The sequence below is a fragment of the Camponotus vicinus genome, unplaced genomic scaffold, assembly GCF_025532165.1.
Source record: "Camponotus vicinus isolate PSW18456_S1 unplaced genomic scaffold, iyCamVici1.0 SCAF_7, whole genome shotgun sequence".
NCBI classification, from domain to species: Eukaryota; Metazoa; Arthropoda; class Insecta; order Hymenoptera; family Formicidae; genus Camponotus; species Camponotus vicinus.
The window spans coordinates 1,708,610-1,733,796 of record NW_028141979.1 but is presented as its reverse complement, the minus strand read 5'-3'; the positions used below and the strand labels follow the sequence as shown (position 1 = coordinate 1,733,796).

Genomic DNA, 25,187 nt, shown 5'->3' with positions numbered 1-25,187 from the left:
GAGTTCCATCGATGCGTGTGAACCTTCCCTTCCGCTTCGACACCTTCGTAGGCGAGGACGCGTCGCGTCGCCTCTTTTTCTCTCTCTCTCTCTCTCTCTCTTTACCTTTTTCTCCCTCGCCGATCGAAGCGGCCGCGAGATTCTCCCTGCTCGTCGAGTTAGTTAGCCGAGACAATGGCGTACGGAAAAAGCGGAAGAGCGATACTACGTGACGTTCTCCCCTGTCGTCAATAGCGCCCTTTCTCGTTATCGATAACGCGCGAAAGCCTCGAGAGATTCATCGGCCTTCGTATCTTACATTAGCCGGGACGCTATTGGGGCTGTATATCAATTCGTTCTCTTGTGTCGACGCGGTTTTAACAATGAAACTATAAGACTAAGGTGTGCGTGCTTTGCTTTTCGATGAGAATCTTTCACTAAAAAGAAGATGAAAATATTAAAAACACGATTAACTCCGTAATTTAATTTCACAGATGATAATTTAGCTCTTTGCAAAGCTAAAGTTGCAATCATTCATTTATTGATCTTTTTTTTATTTATTTATACGTTGACTTTAATTGAACAGGCATATAGCTTATATGACACTAATTTTTTTATTGATGAATGTTTCACTCATATTTTTTTTATTGATGAATGTTTCAAATTCATATAATATTTCTATGTATATGTCTGTGATAGTTTATTTTATTAGTAATGAATTGACATAAAGCATTAATTTTTCTATTAATTTTATTACTAATTTTTAATTATTAATTTTAATTATTAATTTTAATTATTAATTTTTAATCTTTAATTTTTTTACTCTAATTTTTTTATATCTGCTTCACAATTACGTCATTTATTTCTTCTAACTGCAAGGATTTATGACAATATTTCTTTAACCTTGCTTTTCTTCTTCGTGACCATTTTTCTTTTTATTTTCTCATGGGCAGATTATTTTTCCAAGGGTTATTTCCGACACAGTGCCAAATAAAATTTTCTTTATAATTAATTGGATGGATTCTTTTTCTAATTAGCTGGCCAAATTAATTCACGTTATACATCCTAATTAGAATACGGTTATTTTTGATCTTATTTGCGCTTGCGCCAAACTTGATTCTCTCCGGAAAACGAGAATACCTCGCGTTGGATCGACAACCCTCGGCTTCCCCAGGTCGCTAGATTTCGCGGAGGTGAAGAACATATCATGGATTACTCGATTGTTCGAATGTGATTATGCTAGTTTCGCGATAAATTTTCAACAATCAAAATAATGTAATATTTGAAAATGCCTTGCTTTCGAAAACTCGAAGAATTGACGTTTTATTACATCTAAGAAACACAAATAAATTAACAAGAATAATTAATTATTCTGTGATTTAATAATATGTAGGTAAAAAAATATACGTGTACTTGTTTAACATTTCCAAGAATATTGTTTTGCAAAAATTAAAATAGAATAATCTTCGATCCTCCTGTTTAAATGGAATCAATTTTAAGAGAAGCGTATGATCCATTATCGCTTATATTCTCAACAAAATTAAGACGATTGTTTTGAGAGCCTCTATAAAATATTAAAATAGAAGAGAAAAAAGTTTGATGGAACTTGCTAAATATAGCAAAGATTGTCTTAAAAAATGACGTGTAAATATCGATATACGGGATTATTTCTCAAATGTCAATATTATACGTTACTATTTATGACGATGGTTACATAAAATACAATGTGTATTTTTCCATAATAAAAATAGATAACAACAAAAATTGGTAATCTATAGAATGCAAGTGGCGAACGTGTCAGTAGTTTTCAGTCAATTATTGGTTTTCCGAGTATCGATATTACATTGCAGTAACTAGTTGCATTGGCGTCGACCGATTCCCGCTCGCCGTCTGACAGTGATATACGTCGCGTGGCTGACGTTTTTCTCAAGGAAAAGTACGCGCTGACGGAAACTCGAATCTCGAATCGCCACAGGGGGGAAGAGGGAGAAAGAGAGAGACAAAGGGAGCTAGAGAGGGGGAGAGGTTGCGATAAAAATATCCGCGCACCCGTCACAACCAAAATATTTTTAGCGAGCCGATAATTATATTTCGTTTTTCTTCACCCACTCGCTTGGGTGCGTACACGCGTGCGTGCGTGTGTGCACGTATTGACGTATATGTGTGTTTGATAAAAGAGACACTCTGCCATTAACGTAAGATGACTATACGCAATTATTTTAATTAAAGCGCAAATGTCCTGTTATTCCAGACGAGTCTTTCCTTGTCAACGTGATGATACACCCTAGTTTATCAATTAGTATAATTTTTTTTCTTCTATGCACGGTTTCCAGATTTTAAGAACGTGAAAGTTGCAATCGTGGAGTTTTTAATTTAATTTGTATCATTCTCCCTTTCTCAACAAAATGAAATGGTCTTTTTTTAAATACGGATTATATTTTATTGATGTGCAAGCTTTTTAATATGAATTATTACGTGCATCTGAAAATAACTATTTATTTTCACTGGCACATAACGCTCGAAAGCGGCACATGTGCCAATTAGCTAGACGAGCCAAAAGCAGCGATATAACAAATATTTATATAGGTTCGAGAGATCCTAATTTATTACTATCAGAGTATAGATACAAATTTAAAATTTTCCACGATATTTTTTTATATTATTTGTATACAGGGGTGTATGCAGATTTTCTTTTCATACACTGAGAAAAAAAAGTTGTTAACTTGGCTAAACCAACTTAACTAAATTATTATTTTTTTAATTGAAATATTTAACTATTTAAGTTAAATAATACATGTTAGATCAAACATGACATCTATCTAACTTAAATATTTAAATATTTCAATTTAAAAAATTATTATAATTAAATTAATTATAATTAAATAAATATAATAATTATAATTAAAAATAATAATAAATTTAGTTGAACAGTTTGATCAAGTTTTTTTTCTCAGTGTAAGAAAAAATAAATCCATGCAAAACATCACACATTGATGTTCAATTATAACTTATATAAATTAAAAACGTTATATGTTAAAAGGATTCGAACATTTTTCTTCATCAGTTTAATCGAGAATACAGACACGATAGTACAGAGAAAGAAAGAAATAATGGTCACCGCGTTGATAACGCGTATGTCGTGCAAAGTCGACGCGATAATCTATTACAGTCATTAAGAAACCGCGGTAATTCTTGGATGACGTTTGCCTTTGGTATGTTGTCTGTTCGTTTTCTTCGGGTCTCAGTAAAAGCCACGCGTTAAATACTCGCGGTATCACATATGATAAGTGGAGTTATTGTTAACTTAGCACTTCTAGGTTTCCTTCCCGAGAAAATATGAAGTCTTAGAAACGTCAAACACTGATATTTTAATTAACATTGGCGAATGTTCAATTATATTAAATTGAAAACGTTACATGTTAAAAGGATTCAAACATTTCACTTCATCAGTTTAATCGAGGATACAAATACTACAAGGAGAATTAATTCTCAGGCTCTTTCGAAGACTCCATTTATATACGCTAGATTTAAGATAATGCATGCGAGGTACGTTATTACGACCAATTGAAATGACTGATTTGAAACATGGTGTTCCAGAGGTGGCAACGGTCTCGTCAGGAAGCGTCGAAGCTGGCGTGTGGGGCGGCGGAGTCAGCTGTGGTCTGGCTCTGATTCCGGTGGTAGCGGCGGAAGCGGAAGCCGCGAAGGCAATAGCGAAGGTAGCAGGAGGTGAGGAGGTGGGGCCGGGAGAAGTTGCTGGTAGCCCCGATTCTGTCGGGACACGGTGCGAACGTCATCCTCATTTCCATCTTCATCTACCTCTTCTTCTTTCACCTCGCACCCTGCCTTACGGGAGTGGCAAATTCGTAAGCGTTCGCCAGCGGCCACCAGGAGAGCTATCGACGGCGTGACATCGGCCCCGCGATCGGCCTTCCTCCCGTAGAGGAGTAAGCGCCGCACAGACAGGAGTCGCACCGCCATCCGTCATCATCCGCAGAAATTACATCCAGTAAGCCCTCTCCGAGGCGAGGCGAAGCGAGACGAGAGGAGAGAGCTTCCTCAGCCTTCCCCTCCGCGAGCGCGCGACGTCCTAGTATTTTGGCCCCGCTAACGGGTGTTCATAAGCCTCGTGCGTCATCTGTCAGACACCATGAACGAGCTCGACAGCCTTCGTCAGGAGGCGGAGACGCTGAAAAATGCCATCCGGGTAAGTGTCCGCTTCCTCGCGCGAAGATTGTTCCTTATTTTTCTTCATCTGTTATATGATAAATGATATTTTTTTCATTTAATTATAATTATAATTCTTTCGCGATTCGTATAAGATGTCAAAGGAAACCTATACTAATGAAAAATAATTATTTATCTTATTATGACATTTCCAATTGCATTTGTTAAAGTAAAAATAGATTGTTCATGTATAATTATGATACGAATACTAAAGCAAATTCATTAGATGCGACAATTTAACTCTGAATGAAGGGATCGAATCAATTTATTTTTATACGGTAGATTTTGCGAATTTATGTAACCCTCTTCCGCCTTTCTTTATTCCTGACGTTATCGTAAATTTTAACCGGTAAAAGATACATTCATCTACTTCCCTCTTCTCCTTCTTTTACCTCGTTTGTATGGCGAATGATTTTCCGTATAGTTGTGAGGATATAGAGCTGGCTAGGTGGTGGTAGTGTGGTGGTGGTAGGGCGCGGCATAACCGTCGCTTCTCTGATCAATACGCCACCATCCCTCTCTCTCTCGCTCTATGTCTTGTTTCTTCTCTCCATGCATTCGCCTCTCTTTCTTCTACGCGCTCCCCTCATCCCTGCCCCTTCCCTCTTATACATGCATAAAATGCACGCGCTCGCACGATATGCGCGGAAATGTGCGCTTACGATAAAAGGAATATACGCTATTGGTCTTGTCTGCTAATTATTTATGACGCGTGCAGCGCAACGTTGTTTAGCAAATAAAATTGCCAGGGTACATTGCGCAATAATACATATACTTATATGCGTACACCATAAATGTCAAAATGTATTTCCTTTAATTGCGCGTAACAATTTTTTAATAATGATTGAATTTCGTGGAATTAATATTTTTGATATTGATATATTTCTTTGACATTTTCTATGAAATTTTTAAATTATTTTATTAAAAATCAAATATATCATTATTGGTGAATTAAGTTACAAATAAAATTACAATTTATTTGTAAAGTCAAATCAGATTTAATGTAAGTTTTACTACAAAAGTTGATAATCATCTTGAAATGTAGAAATTAATAATATCTTTACTATATAAAGGTAAGAAGTTATATCCAAGTCACTCTTTAAAGTTATATTAAGTCATTTTAAGTATACTGCATTACGATTCGATCTTAAAGGTCAACGCAAAGGCAAAATCGCGGCATAATATCAGACTAAAGACACGCGAGCACTGCCGACAGTTCACCAGAATCCTTTTTCTTTTGTCCCGTTCCTTTTTCTAATTTCTTGAAATTCATGGGAATTTTCAGCATTATGTTTAGTAGCATGCTCGGTCGTTTGACTTTTTGTACTGAATTTGTGTATACATGAACGTAATGTCAAATGAAATTTTTACATGCAATTTATTAAATTTTTACGATGGCGATATGCATCATTACTCGACATCTGATTCGAATATCAACGTGAAATCTTCAAGCTTCAATTATAGCAATGTAGAGATAAGATTGACAGATAAGATTTTGCGACTAACAGTAATGACTTAAATGCTTGACGTAATAGTTAAAGATAAAATGCGAAAAATAGATGCCGAGACGTAAGTTTACAAATTTGCATATGATCTCATGTCGCAGGATGCCAGGAAAGCAGCATGCGACACGACCTTGGCCCAGGCCACATCGGGCATGGAACCTATCGGTCGCATACAAATGCGTACGAGACGTACGCTTCGCGGTCACTTAGCTAAGATTTATGCGATGCACTGGGGAAGTGACTCCAGGTATAATGTTAGATGCAAATGATTAGATGACATACATTTGAAAATCTCAACGTAAATAAAATTTTATTTATAAATTCTGTGTGAAAAATAAAATTCGAGAAGAGAAAAACGTAGATATTTACTTAAATATTGATTGATGTATATTTTTTTTATTATCAAACTTAGAAATTTGAACAGTCATGCAAAAATGTTAAAAAGTAGATTTTTTCTCCCATTTTTACGCTATGTTTTTGTCAACATGTTCTTTGTATTTTCCATGTATAGGAATCTAGTCTCCGCATCGCAAGACGGCAAACTGATCGTTTGGGATAGTTATACCACCAATAAGGTTCACGCAATCCCATTGCGATCCTCATGGGTAATGACTTGTGCATACGCGCCCTCGGGTAGTTACGTAGCGTGCGGTGGGCTGGACAATATCTGTTCCATCTATAGCCTTAAAACTAGGGAAGGTAACGTGCGGGTAAGCAGAGAGCTGCCGGGTCACACTGGATATTTATCCTGCTGTCGATTCTACGACGACAACCAGATCGTTACCAGTTCCGGCGATATGTCTTGGTAAGTAAATCTAGAAATTTACTAGAAGTAAATTATATAATAAACTTCCCCATAGCTCTTCATTAACTTTAATATCTAAAATTTTTATATATAAATTAATATATAAAATTTAAATTGTATTAATTTTTTTTCTTGAATTTTTTATAATTTCAAAACGAGCATTAAGAGATCATAAATATATGTATGAATATATCAAAAAACAAAAATATATATAGCAAATATATACAAAATATACATAAAAACAATATACAAAAACAAATATATATATAAAATATATTTATGAATATATATATATATATATATATATATATATATATATATATATATATAAAATTTTAAATGCGAAGCATTTTAATGAGTGCATAAAAGTTCGATAATAATATAGTGATACCCGTAAGAAAAACATCATTCCTATTTTTTATCCCAAATCTCTTCCATCATTAAATGAAATCCTGAAGATTCCTGAAGAACCCTGAAGCTTGCTTATCCGGCGCAAACTAGAATGCTGAATTGTTCTGACTCAGTGCTTTATGGGATATCGAGACTGGCCAGCAATGCACCTCGTTCATCGGGCACACTGGCGATGTGATGTCGTTGTCGTTGGCACCGGATACACGCACTTTTGTATCTGGCGCGTGCGACGCTAGCGCAAAGTTATGGGACATTCGCGAAGGATCCTGCAAGCAGACTTTTCCGGGTCACGAAAGTGACATAAATGCCGTAACGGTGAGATACTTTTCATGAAGCGAATAAAGAATTACTCTTTCGTGACGTTACTACTATGTTTTCGAAAAATGGATTTATTATTTTTGACGATTTTATTTATTATCATTTATAGTTCTTCCCGAACGGATACGCTTTCGCGACAGGCTCGGACGATGCGACCTGCAGACTCTTTGATATTAGAGCAGATCAGGAACTAGCAATGTACAGCCACGACAATATCATTTGCGGTATCACCAGTGTAGCTTTCAGCAAGAGCGGTAGATTATTGCTGGCAGGTTACGACGATTTTAATTGCAATGTTTGGGATTCTATGAAGACGGAACGAGCCGGTAAGTTGAATTGGTATCTCGCGAACGATAATCTCCTCAGGAGAGAAGAGAGATTTCATTTGAGGTCCTTCTCTCGATGAGGACTTTTTTCATTGCGTTTATTATTTTTAATAACTTACTACTTTATTAAAAATTAGACTCACTGCTTTATTGAAAATATATTTATGGGAAACTCTACTTTTGTGGTTATCATTACTTTATTAAAAATATATTTGTGGGAAACTCTACTTTCTAGGAATTCTCGCTGGGCATGACAATCGCGTGTCTTGTCTTGGCGTTACGGAAGATGGCATGGCAGTAGCGACGGGTTCTTGGGATTCGTTCCTACGCATTTGGAATTAACTTGGGGCTCTTCCCAGGACGTTCCTTCAAAGAACCAACTACAGTCAACCAGCATACAGCATAAGAATCAAGTACCATCATCTAATCACTGAACAAATCGGCGTGCCAGCAGTCACGACGCTGGCGAATAATCCGCCAAGTTCACCGGAGTTGACGCTGATTAGAAACTTTGGATATCCGATTAGTAGCAGCAGCAGCGGCAGCAGCAACAATAATAATTATGATCGTAGAAAGGTTCACGACAACAATGGCGGAGGCAACAGCAGCGGCGGCGAATTTAAAAATGTTTTGGATTGTGGTGGTAAAAAAGACTCCCGCAAAAACAGGCGCATCGTAGTCGACTTGACTTGGCGACATAGTAAAGTCGGCGACAAGGACCACGAATATCAACGTTTCTAGAAAGAATCTAGGCTGTAATTGGATCGAATACGAAAACAAATTGTTGCCAAAAAATGTGCGGCAAAGGGCAAGAATCGAGAACGAGCGCCGACAACAAGACCGACAACCAAGAACTATCTACGGCATCAGGCACGCATTTTCTTTTTCTCCTCCCCTTTCTCAAGGACTTTCTTCGCGAACCTTCGAGAGACACGTGCTGTTCTACGGCTTTGATAGTTCTTTTCCCACGGGAGTATTTCCAGTCGAGGATTCCAAAGTTCGAAGGACTACAATCTCGTGCCGACGATCGTCGAGAGATTTCCATCTCGAATCGAGGTTCAAGCATTCACTGCCGAGAAGGCGCCGTTAACGACTGCTCCGGCAGTTGGCTGCGAGTTACTTTTCCCGATACACGATTATATCGGGCGGGATGGGATATGCTATGGATATTGCGTCGTAATCCGGAAATAAACGAACCAGCCAAAGGTCATGATAGTCCTGCAATGATACGTTTGAGTCATACGACGCACATTGAACGCACACGTGTATCAATGGAGATTCACAGATACACGAATTGCATATACTTGCACATAAAAGCGAGTGGTCGAATAAAATATAAGAAAGATGCGGATCGTTCACCAGCAGCCTCGAAATACATCCAAGTCGCACACACTTGTCACGTAAGCTTTGCCCTCGTGCACGAGCATCGAGCGGCCAAGCGAAGAAAAAAGAATAATGAGATGTCACTTTTTTTAACACAATAATACGCAGACTTTGCACCGCTATAACTATTATTACTATTATTATCACACCCCTCGATGAATTTCGTAGATGTATCGTTATTTATTTTGTATAGACTTCTGCCATAGGCCGCCCTGCGCCTGCGTTTTTTTGCGAGTGCGAGAGCGATTGAGCATGTAGTAAAAAAGAATGAACGAGACTTATGAGAGCGTGAGAACGAGGCGCGAGAGGCGCACGGCCCATTGCCAATCAAAAAAACGAGGAACGGGACATGAGATACGAGACGCGCGGATAGAGCAAACGGATAAGAGGACGCTCCTTTGAATAAATATTCGTAATATGATAATTTGGTACATGAAGACGTTGACGGATCATATTTGTGCAAGATCGCAAGAAGATGAGAAGTGACGGATCAGTGAGCGAGAAAGCAAACCAGGTATTGAATTTTGTCTGTTTTTTCATTGCGATAGAGTTACGAACGCGTAAAGCGATGGACCAGCGTAACGTGTCAAGTAACGTTTAATATAACGTGTATTTGTTTAGTTTATAGTGTCTATACCTTAATCTCTTTCCCTTTACCCTCGATCCACTTATCCCTGATTGTGGCAACAGCGGGAAGAAGAAAAAGAATTAATCTTCGACTATGTCTCGACGAAGTCCCGTATCTCTTTCCACTATCGATTCAGCGCCAATTAATCCTCGTGCACGAGGCAGGCACGTGCTCTCGATCGAAAGAGTCGTGCTAGAAATTTCCTTGAAATAGGACCCAAAGAATCAGAGGTTGAATGAAAGGTAAACTCTTCCCTTCCTCTCTTTTCGCCTTTCTATTGTCATTATTTTTTTACACCTCCTCTTCGCTCATCGCATTTTGTTGTTCACAATCTCTTTTGTAAATTCATATTTGTACTTTTTCAATAACTTTTAATCCCACATTTTGTATTCCTCCTTTTTCTGTGACCATCACTTTCCTCTCCCTTCCCTGCCTATTCTGTCCTTCTTTGTCGGAAATAGATGTTGAAACTGTGTATGCATTTAAAAAATAATATTAATGATAACGATTATATAATATTAATATTAACGATGATTGTAATTTATAATTATTAATATTTAATATATAAGTATATAAGGTCGATGGTTCTTTAATATCGCAGGATTATGGTCCAATCGCCTTCCGGCAACCACGCTCATAGTTATTACGCGCGCGCGTTTCTTTTATATATATTTTTTTCTTTTTTTTTTATAAATTTTGTATATTTACATTGAATGCGTTTAAATAATTGCATGCTATAGCGTTCTATTTTTAATTTGACGAGAAACAAATATCTCAGATTGATGGGGATCCTGTGCATTTTTGTTTTAATAGATGAAAATAACGTAATTTGTACATGTTGGAGTATCATGATGAAATTTTGAAGAATGTATCGAGTGCCGAAGCGGCTAAGATCGCGAGAATTGAGGAAAACAAGCGTGGATTCCGGAAAGCGACTATTTCTTCGAAAGATTCTACGAAAAACTTCTTTCCCGGTGAAACAAACCATGTAATTTGGCTAGCAGAGCAAGCGAGTACTAATGAGGACTTTGGAGAAACGTTGCAAATTTTCTGAAACATTTGACATTTCGTAAAATTGGTTCATTTTTTATATACACATACAACTCTTTGCGACTAATCTCGCTTACATAATGCTTTGTATATGTTAGATGTCAACCGAGCAAAAGATCTTTCTTCGTTTCGAAAGAAAAGATCCTTGTTCCTTCGATTCTTTGTATCATTAAGAATTCTTCCAAAGTTCGATTCGAAAAGCGAGAGACAAAAGCATGATTAAAATGGCCGCTTTTCGGTCTTTTCGGCGTAACTTGGAAATGATATTCGTACGAAAAGGAATAATCTTGGAGCAGAGAATTATGAAGGAAGAGGAGACTTTAATAAGCAAATTGATGGAAACAGATCTGTGCTTATATATATTGCATTTCGCGATTCTGTGGCCTCCCCCGAGGAGGCTCTCTCAATCTTTTTGTACCTTGAAGCCTTGAAATAATATGGTTTCTTATCCTTGGTACGAGTAAGAAATGAGTACGATAAAGAAAAAAATATAATATAAATCTATCGACAAATCTAATGCAAAATTGACAAATTATTAAGCCTCTAGTCATATTAACAGCACGCGCGCAAATAAAAGAATGCAAAAGAAAAATAGATAAAACTTTGTAAGCAAAAACCTTTTTCCAAAACCTCTTTTTCCTTGTTTGCGCAAGATTATGAGAAAACCGACTTTAATTTATTTATCTTTCTCAAAAAAATATGGCACACACGATAGATTTTAATTGCGACGCAGGAGAAAAAGTAACGGCGAGAAAATAACTGATGAAATCAGCCTTTTCTTCTTTTTTGAGCCTTTAAAAATATAATATAAGATGAATAAAAATACTTGGGAAAAGAATCAAACGTGGCGTTTCCGTTATTTTTTTATCGCTTCTTCGCTTTCTGTTCCCTCCCTCCGTAAACGATACATTTGCACATTTTATAGTTTCATTATCCCGATAATTTTTCTATGTTTTGGTTTTGAACGCTCGTACACTTATTTTCGCTAGACACATCGTTAATTTCGTAAAGCAACATCCTGCTAAGGCGAGTGATCTAAGGGATTATGTGATGTTGGGTCCTATTTCAACCATGGAATGATCGTCACTCTCTAGTATAAACATAGTTAATAAAAAGGAGGAAAAGGAGGAAAGAAAGGGAAGAAACGCGAAGAATGTGCCGACGACACTTTCGTGACTTTTAAGATGGACGACGAGAAGCCGTCAGGAATACTGCCTCTTTCAAGTTATGCACAAAAAAAAACATAAATTACGATATGTAGTACGTGTATATTATACATAAAAAAAAATACATTAAATAACCGTGCAAACCACTGTTAAAGTTAAAAAGAAGGAACGCGCAAGAGGACGTGGCCGTGCGACGTGCAAGACAACTAAAGACGTGGAGTGAAAAAGTGCATCGATGAAGATCGAGTGCAAAGTATCGGTGAACATTAATCTCGGGAGAGGAACGTACATTCGACTCAGTAACTGAGAGCAAAACACGTCTTCACTGTTAAATGGTAGATAGTTACAAAGAGATTTCATCACTTTTTTATATATAAAAAGATTATATATATACATATATATATATATACGTATATAAAAATAATGATAAATAATTAATCACTATTGACAGTTAGCCTAGGTCATTTCGCCTATAGTCACTTGCATGGAAGACATTCCTACGAGGCATGCGAAAATTTCAAGAATCGATTTTCAATTGGCCAAATTTTTCTATAATAATATGAACAAACGCAGACTAATTTACTAATTAAATATGAATCGTTTGTCTTTTTTTTTTTTACGATATAATTGTCATGTCTTGGAGACCTCGTGGATGTGTCCTGTCGCGGAATTCATCATCATTCGCATTCTTCGTTAAGAAGAATTGTTTCGGAAGAGAATTGTAATCTGTTTATGGATAAAACACGAAGAAAGAGGACAGTGTCATCGAGTTACAGCGATGGATAATTGTATTCGAATTGGAGTCAAATTTCAAAGTTTTTCTTTCTCCCTACATCGAGTCATTCCATTCCATCTCTAAATGTTTTTAATATAAATCTATCTTTACAAATACACATACACGCATACTTATATACGCATTATTTCTACCGCAATAAGCTACGCTGGCTTTCGATATCTGTTTATACCTACACTTTCACAGAAAATTTATCAAAATAATGTAATATGTCTAATAACATTCCGCAATAGAGAGAAGTTTACGCGAAATATAATCTGGAAACGATTCTTTCGAGCACAAAAGTCATCTGTCCGTATTCATTCTTCAGATAGATCGTCTACTTAGAAAGGTAACCGCAATTAAGGAGAGAGAAGCATGGTTCATAATTAGTATCATCATAATAAATATCATCATCTCAGAGCGTCATTGTATCTATAATTTCCGTCGCGGTTTTCAAAATGACGCAAAATGAAAAAATGTTCCGGACGGGGGCGATTAATTAATTAATTACATCATTTCACGAAACTCCGCGACTTTGCATGTGAAAGAGACTGCAGTACGCGAGAATTGTTTGGTTCTTTCGCGCATCTTTCTCTGTGCATATTTAAGAGATTGCGGGATAAATAAAGCACATAAACTTAACGAATGCATTTCGGCGGAAATATTTCAATAAATCTGCAATAAAGGTAGAAGCTGCGCAAAAGTATGCTTTGTCGGTCGCAAAAGAAAATAAATATTAATTGCGTATTTATTTATATCTCATACATTGTAATTATTTCATTGCGCATTCAAATGCGTAACGCTTATTAAATATGCCCGGAGAAAGTGCATCGCAAATGTCATACATGTCAAAAAGACGAAGGTCACGTTTGCATAGTGTTCGATAATAATATCTTTCGAATTTCAATGTCGTATCCTAATTTATTTATAGTCATCGACGAATTTCTTTAAACATACACATACGTAAATATACCTAAGAGGGTGTGCAAACGATAATGCGTATCCTTCTAAGCGAATCGCGAATCTGAAACACGAGCTTTTGTTACTACTTGTAAACTCGATTCCTTCGCAGCATTTCTCATTAACATTAACGTGATTCTATAATAACGAGCCGACATTCTAATGAAGAAACGGCATTTTTATGAACTTCATTACCTAGATATGGTTATGGTTTTGTGAAGTTTCCTTTAGACGCGCCTTAAGAATCGTCTAACGATTTTTACGTGATTTTATTGTAAACTTAGTGCTACGAAGGTCTGGTGCGTATGATCTGCAATCATGAAGGAGAAAAACGGGAAATCGATGAACTCGTATTTTTATGCGCTTTAACTTTTTCACATTTCTTAATTGAACAATTGATGTAACGGTAACTATGTTTAAGATTAAAAAAAAATATTTTAGCAAGTTTTTAATATTGGATACACACATAGATATATATATACACATATATATATACATATAATATTATTCGCGATAATATTCGTTGGAACATATCTTTGAAATAAAAAAAAATTTTATTCGTACACTCTCTCTAAATATAAATTCATAATACGTTGCTTTACTTTTTTTTTTTTAATTCTCAGTTTTTCGCATATTACAATGACAATCTTGTTAATTACGAAATGATTATCTCGAAGTACAAAGCTTATCAGAATTTATCGGCGAGAACGCGTCATTAATCGCGCTCTTTTAAGAAATAAGGATGTATCGCTTTAGTTATTAACTCACGACGAAGCTTCGTCCGAAACGGGAACAAAAGTAAGGGAACGGCGAAAGAAGATTTATTTTTATTGCATCAGAGCAAAAGACTGACGCGTGTTTTTTTAATGTCAAAGTGAGATTTGAGCAATCTCTTATATAATAAAAGCCAAACTGCAAAAGAAAAAAAAACAGAGGAGAACGTGACAGGTGTGACAAAGTTCTGTTGCTTCTGCTTCGTGATTGCAAATTACGATAACCGGAATTATATGTCTGTTACGGTGTCGCGAGAACAATTGCTTCTTTTGTATGCTGTTGAGGAAGAAGACGGAAAAATAAGGAGCATCCTTTCCGATACGGCGCCGTTCGATTTTGATATCGACGAAACTGTACGTAATCGACGATGAGAGGTCGATTGTGGCCCTACGATAAGGGACAAAAAACAGGAGAAACCAAAGCGGCGGACTTCCCAACTTTTTGGAAAGAGAAACTTAGTGCGTAAGATACTCTCTGTATAACGTAAGTCATAAGTCATAAAGTGTAAGGGCTGTAACGCATCAACTAATCATTAACCGCGACGAAAACAACCACACAACTATTATCACGATAACGATACGATAGTACGAGGGGATAAGCCCAAAGAGACGTGCAGGGTGTCGATGAAGCGCTCGATCGATGAGCGCGACAAAAATCGTGCGTTCAAAATCAAAGGAAAATCTCGTTCCGATCTTCTCAGTCTCGATCATCGATCGTTCTTTATCGACGCTCTGGATACGTTTTAAAAACATAACTTACAATTAGGGAGCAAACGAGAATACGAGCGAGCGAGAGAGAGAGAGAGAAAAGAATTATCTATGAGAGAACACAAGTAAACTATGTAAGAATGAGTGAGAAAAAGAAAACAAAGATGCATACAAAGAAAAAAAAAGGAAAAAAAAACAGAATATCAAATTTTATTTCTGCGTGCCTGTGCGGAGAGGACAGCGAGGTGTGATATATACGTGCATATTTATAAATCTATTACTATAAACGATCTTAGCGGAAGGTATGTAATCCGTACGCTTGTTTGAAAGAAGGAGAGAGGGGATACACGTTCCTTATTATTCCCTGCATAAATATGTTGTAAACAAAACGGGAGGGAGACGATGTGAAAAAAGACGAGAGTCGTGACTCGTGAAGGGATGAGTGGGGGAGGAGGGACAATTTCGTTATATGCGCGCGGCATCACACTCTATATAAATCTAGTATAATATCAAGAGCTTTTTGCCAAGTGACAAGGTGGTAGCTTCTGCGGGTATAAACGGTCCAGATTGAGATCTTTCTGGAGGCCACAGGCTGAATAAGAGACGAGAGGATATAAAGAGATAATATATTTAAACGTGACAGACTATCGTTTCTTTCGCGTGCGACCGATTATCATTGCGCATATAATTACGGATTAATTATTATTACTATTATTAATTACGGCCCATTGACATCACCGCCATCGCGTCTCATTATTATGATTATTATTATTATTATTATTATTATATAATTGATGTGAGTGTGGAACACAAAAATAAAGTGTACGTAGTAGAAGGTCGATCTGTTCCACCACCTGTCTCGTTTCTTTCTCGTTTCGTAATCCTCGAATTCACAAAATTGATGTGTGTGATAAAGCATTTATTTCAAATAGAATAAGAAAAATTCGTGTGTCGAACATTCTACACTTAAACTAGCGAACGTATTTTTTTCATCTACAGCAAATTGTGTATAAAGAGTTGCTTTCTTACAAATTCTGTCAGTTTTACAGTTTTTCCGATCGACGTACATGAAACACGTTAATTATGATTATCGATTTGAGGATAATGTAGTAAAAGATTAATTCGTTCTAATTTTCCTGTGCAACTTGCATTTCTATACTCTTTTTTATCGTGGCACATTCGCGTTTCTCCTTTAATAATACACACTCTTCTTTGCATTTTGCGTTGTCTAATGTACATGACATTGAAAACATTTCGGCCTTTTCTCCCTCCGTCAAATTAATTGCGTTTTTATTAACATGGTTTTCAGAATCTTCAGACATCGTAGGCGTTTCCTCGACCAGCCTAAAGACATCCTGTTAAGGTAACGTTATAAAATAATTTTAATAATTTTAATTAAGATTTAATGACGTATTTAAATACTCGAAAAGTGCAAAATTATTTATATAACTTTATAGGTATATAAAAATATGTGCAATTATTTTTTGTTGCATACTAACATCTTTTTTGTGGCAATGATCGGAAACATTTTGAGAAGTGTGCGATTTTTCTTCTTGTTTTAAAATTGGTTTAGAATCCTTAGAAATTGCAGGATTTTCAGATATCACTTCAATCAGTGGTTTAACTGATTTTTTTGTCGGATTCTCCGATTTCTGAACTGATTTATCGTCGGGTAGCTTTTCTTTTGATTCTTCTTCTCTTTCTATTATAAAATTTGATTTAACCAGCAGTTTCTTTTCGCTTTCTAACTTTTGCAGATGATCGCAAAATTCTTTGTAAAGCGATGCATCAGCATTTATGGACGATGATTCCGACTCACAGATGCTTTCAGATTGTCGTAAGATATTGGCAAACGATTGAATATCTAAAACATATTTTTATATTATTAAAAAAATATATTGTAATATAAAAAATATATTCATAATATATTTTTTTAAATTATATATATTTTTTTAAATCATTTATTTACATGCTCTTACCAGAATCATTAGCTGATAGTGAATCAGATTCCGAATTGATTGTTTGCTTCAATTCTTGTTTTCCAAATTGTACGTTTATTACATTATCAGATTTATTGTCATATTTTTCGGGCCAATTATTTCCAGAATTACCTGCGGGTTTATTAAAATCCATTTTTGAAACGAAACCGGATGACAAATATTCTCCGAGACTTCGCCGATTGTATTTGTGATATTGCGATCTTCTGTCTACATTTTCTGAGTCTTTGATCAGATTCGTTATGCATTTATCGATCAACGGCGATACTTTCTTTGCAAATTTTTTCGTCTCTTGTATCATGTGCTGTCTGCATTTTTCGGAGATTTGACTACGAGATTTGCGTTCCTCCGACTTTCTTTCGGATTTTATTTCCTCAATGAGAAAGGATTTCTTGTTATTGATTTCGACATCTTCGATTTCGAGAGTTCTCTTACCAGTCAGTCTCGAAGGCTGTTGATTCGTTTTTCCCAAAGTTAAGCGATCTATCGCTCGGACCAGCGACTCCATTTGAGAATTAGATTCTTCGATATCAGATGATAATTTCTGCTCGCTATTTGACATCTCCATTTTAGCAGAAGATTCTTCTATTTTAATGATTTTTTTGTTTTCGCAAATTAAATTATTGCGCTCTTTGCTTGAAATTATTTTTTCGCAGTTATCCAAGTCGACATTTTTATTCTTATTTGAATCGATAATTTTATCACAGTTATCCTCTGTGTTGGACAATCTTAGAACTTCTGGTGATCCTTGATTGCTTTCCAAAATTTCTTCTACAAGAGACGTTGCTGTCTTAAAAGAATCATCGTCAGATTCGTCGATGTTTTTCTTCATTTCTGAAGATGTCAGTAGAAGATTGTTAAACTTGTCTTCCAAATCTTCGATTTTCGGATAATTCTCATTAGTCTCTAGTTTTTTACATTTCGAGGATTCCTCAGCGGAATCAATAAGATCTGTCATATTGATAATTTGAGGGATATTTTTTTGTTTCGTGTCAATTGTTGATTTTTCGGAATCCAGTTTCTCCTCCAGAATCATCAATTCGCTTGAAACTTTCGATTTGTTTGTTTCTTGGATATCTCGATTTCTTAATTCAGCAAAGATACTGCTAAATACTCCGCATTTTTCTTCCGATTCTTTTTCAGATTGCTCGCATGTGTAATTTTCTTCATCTTTTACGGAATATGTTTCCGTTGAATCCGGAAAATAGCTCGGGCAAGTCTTCATTGTCATCAAATCGTAGACGTCTTGAAAATTATCCGCAGTATCCATTACCTGCTTTCCATCTTCTAATGAAGAACAATTGGAATTACTATTCGTTGCAGCATCTTTAATCTCCACTTTGTGTTTCTTCGCTTCGTCCTTTCGTTGTCTTATAATCTCCCTGACCTTCAGTTTTCTCTCCTTGGTACTCCACCATCGTAATTTATCTTCCTTGCTCGTGGAAACCTTGGTCTCGGTTTCTTGGATCTCGCTATCATCAATGGGATCAGTTTGCAGATTCTCGTCCATCTTTCCCTCGCCCCAGAATCCTTCCACCTCGCCATTCTTGAACATTATCTTGTTTTCGTCAACAAACTTGTCCATACTATCGCAGAATTCTCTCATCTCTTCACGGATACTGCTAAGTTTAGAACCGAAAGGATGCTCTTTACTTTTTCTTTGATAGCTCTTGATATTTTTGCTCGACGCATTGTCTGTCATGCCGGTGGCCGCGCTCGTGAGTTTTTCATTCTCTTCTAACGTTTGCTTCAGATCCGATGTGTCGCTTGATACGGAGCAGGTAGATGTTTTTTCGTTTTCACGATCTATGAAAAGCGGTTTTAAAATTGTTAAGCTTAGTATAAAAATAATTTTTTAATTATGGTAGATTATGATATAAATCTTTTTACATTGTTGACAAAAATTAATTAATTAACATGTAAGCTTACTTACCATTTGTTTTATTATTATCATTATCAGTCGATTTTTGTAAATTTGATATTTCTTCTTTTTCCGTTGCTGACTCTAACAATATTTTTTTACAATTAGTGATTTCTCTACCTACGATATAACCATCGAGTGGATCATGTATGCTCTTACGATCGTCCAAAATCTGTTTCCCGTGCAAATTTTCCTCCGCGTCATCGGCAATATATTGTTTGGACTCCGATACTTCTTCGATCAACTTTTGCGGTTGAATTTTTTCCGGAGCCATCTAATCACGAAGAATAGAAGAGTAACCTTTTACTTTTTTTAAAATCTTTATTTATTATGAAATGATAAAGATTCTACCTCGGTTTTCCAGGGCAACAGAAGCTCCGCGTTGTTTTCATCGGAGACTTTTCTCTCTTCCTCCGCCATTGGCCTCCTTCCGTCACTTTCCTCGCCTCCTTTTTGCCGCGTACATTCGTTTTCTTCGTCGCTCGCGAGCTCTTCGTCCGACGAGGATGAGGAATCGAGGAAGGATCGCCTCTCGGACTTTTTCTTTCTCTCCAGGTCGAGCTTCAGAATGTTCATCGTGGCCGGCATCACGGGTATAGAGAGGTATGGGGGTTTCACGTGGTGAATGATCAAATAGTCGACGGGACCGATGGGTGATGATATTATTCAAAGCACGAATTCTGTACCAGACCTTGACGAAACTAGTTCTTACCAGACCACGGCTCCTCGTTGTGGTGTGCGCGCTTGACTTCGCGACAACTTCTTCGTCCTTTTCTTCTTTCTCCTCCTTCTCCGTCTCCTTCTTCGTATCCACCACCTCCTTTTCGGACATCTCAACCGGTTTGCACAGCTTCCTTTTGTTTATCAGGGCTTTCGAGGGCAGACGCGGCAATCGATAGGTAAACAAAGATCCGAGTAACAGGTGAAAGGAGTCAGGGACCAAGAACGATCATTTCGAATCTGCCTTCGGGAGTAATCGAGAAGAATATTCCTTACTCACCCATAACGCTGTCGTTTATCTTCTTCTGTTCCGCCTGGATCCACCGGTTTCTTTCGGCCATCTCCTCGTCGACACCACCGCGCATCCTGGACCCAGAGATATTTTAAGGATAACGATACCCGTTTTGCTGATACTCGTTTTTGCTGATAGATTTACCAGGCTTCGGCGCAGGCACGATCGCGCGGGAACACCGGCCGATCATCCAGGTACTGTAGATTCTTACACTTCAGAATCATAGTTTTGCGGTACATCTTTATCTGCTTCAGTACCGGGTTACCGGTTAACGTTACGACGCGCAGCGTCTTCATGTCTCCCAGAATCTAAACAATCCAGCTCATGCTCGCGCTTTCGAGGAACGTGATATCTCTATGTCTCACAAAGATATTTCGTAACATGATTCACTGTGTAAGTGAATTTTTTTATCTTTTGCATCGTTAAAGTCAACTCGGAAAGAATTAAGCGAAAATTCACATCAAGTTTTATAAACGCAATTATAATAATATCGTGTTAATAATTTTTTATCAAAACTATAGAGAGTGAATTTATGATAAAATTGTTATAATAAAATTGTTTACACATCATGTGTGGAAATTCGCTTGTGTAACGTCACCTGCCGTTTCAGAAATATACTCCGGTTTATGCATCTCGCGTGCGACGCGCGTAATTATCGACTTACGTCAACGACGTCGCAGGTGTTGATCTTGTTGTGAGAGATATCCAAGATCGAGAGTGCTTGCAGCAGACGGAGATGCTCGATGTCAGCGGTTTCTCGCAGATAATTATGCGACAGGTTCAGGTTGTTCAGGAACTTGAGACTGTCTGAAAAGCAGAGGCACGTCAAGGTCAAGGTCATCCGGGATATTACTCGTTTCGACTCGAGTCACCGAGATTCTCGATCCTCCGTATCGTGTTGTGCGAGAGATTCAGGGTGTCGAGCTTTGTCAGGTAGTCGAGATTCTCGATCTTGCTGATGAGGTTGTGGTGTAGGAACAGACACTTGAGTTCGCTCTGATTTTCCAAATTGGCGATCTCGCGTATACCGTTGTTCTCCAGCCACAGGCACTTGAGACCTGTATATTTCTCGAGATTCTCGATGAAGGAGAATCCTAAGAGAAAGAATGGCAATTTTTTTCATCATAGTGTGTATGATTAAATCTATCGCACGTACCCTTGTAATGCAAATAGAGAACATCGTTCAAATACGGCGTCTGATAGAGTTTCTGTTCCTTGCAATGCTTCCTGATCAGTTCCTCCGTCATTCTTGAAATCATTATTATTTGTAATTATTATTCAAAATATGTGACAAATTTTGTAATAATTTTATAGACTCACCTAACGCCGTGCTTTTTTTCATCAAAATCGTATACCTTTCCTTTGATGTATGTTCCTTCTGGTTCCTTCAAATCTTCCGAGAAAGAGTTATCAGATTCTGAATCGATTTTGATTGTTATATCACTCATTATTACAGACATTTGATTCAGTTCGTCGCTTCTATTTTCGTCATTTTTAGATTGATTTGCAGTTTCTTCATCCGTTTTTTCATCGTTATAAATTTGCTTAGCTTCAGATTCTAAAGTCGCTTGCTGAATCTCCTCTAAATCTATAGCAATGATTTTTTGATATTCATCCATTAGTTTCTTGTGCTCTTCCATTTCATTCGCGAGTTCCTTTTCCAACTCTTCGATTTTCAAATTCTCGATTATTTCAGCTTTCGTTAGAGGAACCTCGACATTTTCACGATCGTCCTGAAAGTCATCGAGACTATCGGAATCGTTGGCGAAATCCTTCGGAATTTTGAATTCTCGAGGATCTTTGTCAGATGTATAAGAAATATCGTAACGATCAGCAATGAACTTGTCAATCTCCTCGAATTTTTTCGATAGAGTTTTTAACGAGTCCTTCTTTCGATCTTCTATTTTTCTTTTTTCATCCTCTATCTTCTCCAAAGTTTCATGAATCTCGATATGCGATCTAGGGCGATCTGAACACGTGATTTCGGCTAATTTTTGTAAATTGCTATTAATAGCATTCGATGCAATGACTTTTTCAATTTTCACATTTTTTAAACTCATCTCTGTATCTTTATTCTCAACAAAATTATTTTCTTCCTTATTTATTATCTTGTATTCTTCATCGTTTACCTCTTTTGTAAATTTTTCTAATAAATTATCTCTAACGTAATTCTCATTAACGCTTGCTTCCGACATGTCAGGATACGGATCAGTTAATATTTTTTCCGCTTCCTTGATAGTTTTTAATATATCCTCTTTCTCTATGGCAGTATCAGAAATATCACGATAATGCGCGAAAAGTTTGTTTTCTTGAATATTCTTAATTATGTATTCGCTACTTGATTCTTTAAAATTGAGAGTCGAATTTTCACGTATCGACAAATGTTGCTGAAAATCTGTGGAAACATTGGAGCAGTTTTCAATTATCTTCCGCATCACATCATCGCTTTCTAATTCTGCGGATAAACTCTTTACCATTCGTTCTTCCACCGAATCGTGTTGTTCGTCATCGTTTGTATACAAAAGATTCTTGATTATCTTATCCATTTCTTTTATTTCCGTCATTGTTCTTTCTATACTGTCTTCTTCAACGTTTAACGTGTGCTTCATATTTTCTCCTGTACATTTCAGTAGATCGATGGCATCTTTGAGATAACTCTTGTTATTATCTGTATAATAATCGTTGGATTCTACATTTAACTCAATTTTATTCTCTATATCTAATTCTTTGATATCTCGAGGAGGATTTTCGATACACGATGTAATATTCCGTTCAAGTCTCGTTTCTTTATTTTTAATCTCTTCCTCAATATTCTCACATGTAACGCTTTCCTCAGTCATAATTCGCGAATCAACATAATTATCAACAATTTTATCATCATTATCCTCTACATTTATACTATTTAAAGAAATTCCTGAATTCACAAATTTCTCTTTGCTATATTTAACTCGAATGTTTTCGTCCGCTCGATCGATACCGCTGAAATCTTTTGATAAAGAATTTGTGTATCGATTATCTACCAAGAAGTCCTCTTTAATTGTCTTTTCACTATCCTCGGAATCTTCTCCCTGGATTGTCGTGTCGTTGTATTCGAGATTGTCGCCTATAAAAGCATTGCACTCGCTTGTCATGCTAGAATTGCAATAAGATGGATTTTCATGATTTAAATCGAACGTATGGTCGTAATTTGAGGAAACTGTTGGGGCATCGTCTTCATTGACGTCGTTTGTTGTTTCTATTTTCTCACTTCCGCATAAATTTTCGCATTTCTCTATTTCAGATTGCGTCTTCGAGACGAGATCCCCCGTGATGGGATCTGAAACCTCGAGCTTTGCCGGATAATCCCTGACGATCTTTGCACAAATACGAATTTATTAATTTCCTTCATTTACAAGCGCATTATTTGACAAGAAATGAAATCGAAACAGTTAATATATATTTTTTTTTAAAACATAAGCGGCAATTATATTATTAAAAATATTATACAATATTTTTAAAAAATGAGAGGCAGCTTTAATTATATTAAAATAGAGATTATAAAATAGAGATTATAAAATACCCCCTCTCTCACTTTTTAAAAAATATTAGATAATATATAAAAAATATTTTTTATAGTACAACTGACCTTGTTTCCAGATATAGAAAATATATTCTTATAAGTAAGAGAAACTTCACTTTTATCCTCTATTAGAGAACTGAACGAGAGATCACATGAATCATTCAAAGCATTATCATCGCGTTTGAACGAGTCCATGATTGAAAGCAGTTTCGCGATCGAATCTTTTTCTCTCAGAATCTACGAAAACGTGAAATGTAAATTGCAGACTCTGTGAGTTGACGCGAGTAAAATCACTGAAAACAAGCGCGTGGTGCCATGGGCACCGTCAATTATCGGTTGTTTAATCGATAGAGTTGACTATCTTCGCGTTCTTCAAGGCAGACGTCATAGACTCATAAAGGATTATTTTTCAATTTAACAATTTTTAATCGAGAAGATTAAATATTATTCCCGATGATGTATACATCGTAGCAAATAAAAGTCATGAAAATTAAGCGGGAAATTTTGTTATCGATTCGATCTCGCGTTTACATCCAATCTGTCATCGGGTCAGTCGTCCTCGCGCTTTTCACGCGATGGAAACCTTGCGTCGCGTCGTATTCGCATCTTAATGCACGACTTGGAGAAAACACCAACGAGCAGATTGGCATAGATGATCGATCACGCGCAGCGGTATGCAAGCACAATGTTATAGGCGGTTACGGGGTGTCTCGTCCGCGATATCTATTCGTCAGCGATCTTCTCTCGCTTTGTTTTTCGTTGCGTCTGCGGATACTCGGCACACATGGGATGGGTGCCGCTTGTTTTTCCTCTCTCGGTTTCAGACACCGCTCTCGTCCCTCGTCTCATCGTCGTCGTCGGCTCGTCGCTAGTCGGCGAGAGCGATGATGGTTCCCTATCAACATAATCCAGCGGAAAAGAGACGCCCGGTGGCGATTCGCAAATGTGCCGCGCCGCAGATCACGGGATGGGCAGGTCTGGGGATCGTGATAGCGGGAAATCGCGACGCATACATACAAATATATACATTTACACGTGACGCCTCGCGAGTCCATGCGAATTCTTCTCTTTCTCGCGCGCGCATAGATTCTCCTCTTTTATTTTTCCCCTTCGAGGCGCGACGCACGGTCGTCTACTTTCTGCGGAGACGCGTCCTTTTGCGCAGCAGCTGCGATTCCGCGCCTAGAGTACTATGTAGAAAAGGTGAAAAGCCAAGAAAATTTAATCGACTTCATAGTTGCAGAGCGAGGCTAACTTGGCAACCGATGTTGATGCAACAGTTTCGATTGCATCGAGATCAATGTTGCAATTAATTAATCCTAATTAGCTACCTTTTTAATTGATCAGATCGTGGCAATCTTATTTAATTAATCTTTCTTCAAATTTTCTTCTTCGTCGTTCTTGTATTAAAATCACGAATGCAAATTATCCGATTTTTATGTCATTTTCTTACCCAATTTTGGATAAAGATTCTATGCCAGAGATGCGAACGCGATAGCAATAGAAATCTCGTCAAACTGGAGCTATCAATTCACAAAAGTAGTAAATATTTTTATAGAAAATTTTTAAATTGTAACAGCAACCTGAGTCAGAACTGCATTCATGCAATTTAACACAAGGGCGACTATACTTCTTAGTCTTATTTATAGCACGCAGACTTTAAAAAATAATTATATCTTTCAAT

The 25,187-nt window shown here is 36.9% G+C and overlaps 2 protein-coding genes across 10 annotated transcripts in view; one reads left to right on the top strand and one right to left on the bottom strand.

Moving 5' to 3' along the window:
• Positions 1–15,853, top strand: part of Gbeta13f (guanine nucleotide-binding protein subunit beta-1) — a 23,673-nt gene extending 7,820 nt beyond the window's left edge. For 2 of the 7 annotated variants that reach the window (XM_083104533.1, XM_083104534.1), the window contains exons 2-7: positions 3,577–4,186; positions 5,813–5,958; positions 6,223–6,516; positions 7,041–7,242; positions 7,355–7,571; positions 7,807–11,470. In XM_083104533.1, the coding sequence (XP_082960659.1) occupies positions 4,130–4,186; positions 5,813–5,958; positions 6,223–6,516; positions 7,041–7,242; positions 7,355–7,571; positions 7,807–7,913 (1,023 nt within the window). In that variant the 5' untranslated portion in view covers positions 3,577–4,129 and the 3' untranslated portion in view covers positions 7,914–11,470. Of the gene's footprint in view, positions 1–3,576; positions 4,187–5,812; positions 5,959–6,222; positions 6,517–7,040; positions 7,243–7,354; positions 7,572–7,806; positions 11,471–11,621 lie in introns of those variants that run through there. The other 5 variants (XR_014439749.1, XR_014439745.1, XR_014439748.1 and 2 more) reach the window with 5 other exon arrangements.
• Positions 15,131–25,187, bottom strand: LOC145974591 (uncharacterized). Of its 3 annotated transcripts, XM_083104507.1 has the most exons (16): positions 24,835–25,187; positions 24,531–24,693; positions 24,206–24,398; positions 23,570–23,740; positions 21,265–23,297; positions 21,101–21,192; positions 20,817–21,038; positions 20,609–20,751; positions 20,089–20,252; positions 19,933–20,018; positions 19,645–19,802; positions 19,284–19,493; positions 18,945–19,206; positions 16,994–18,817; positions 16,514–16,878; positions 15,131–16,369 (listed from the first exon to the last, which is right to left on the bottom strand). In XM_083104507.1, the coding sequence occupies exons 4-16, from the start codon at positions 23,696–23,698 to the stop codon at positions 16,142–16,144; spliced, it is 5,916 nt and encodes a 1,971-aa protein (XP_082960633.1). In that variant the 5' UTR covers positions 23,699–23,740; positions 24,206–24,398; positions 24,531–24,693; positions 24,835–25,187; the 3' UTR covers positions 15,131–16,141. The 3 variants fall into 3 exon arrangements, with proteins under 3 accessions (XP_082960633.1, XP_082960634.1, XP_082960635.1); XM_083104508.1 differs by lacking the exons at positions 24,206–24,398; positions 24,531–24,693; positions 24,835–25,187 and adding an exon at positions 24,035–24,143; XM_083104509.1 differs by lacking the exons at positions 24,206–24,398; positions 24,531–24,693; positions 24,835–25,187 and having other exon boundaries at positions 18,945–19,016; positions 19,092–19,206; positions 23,570–23,809.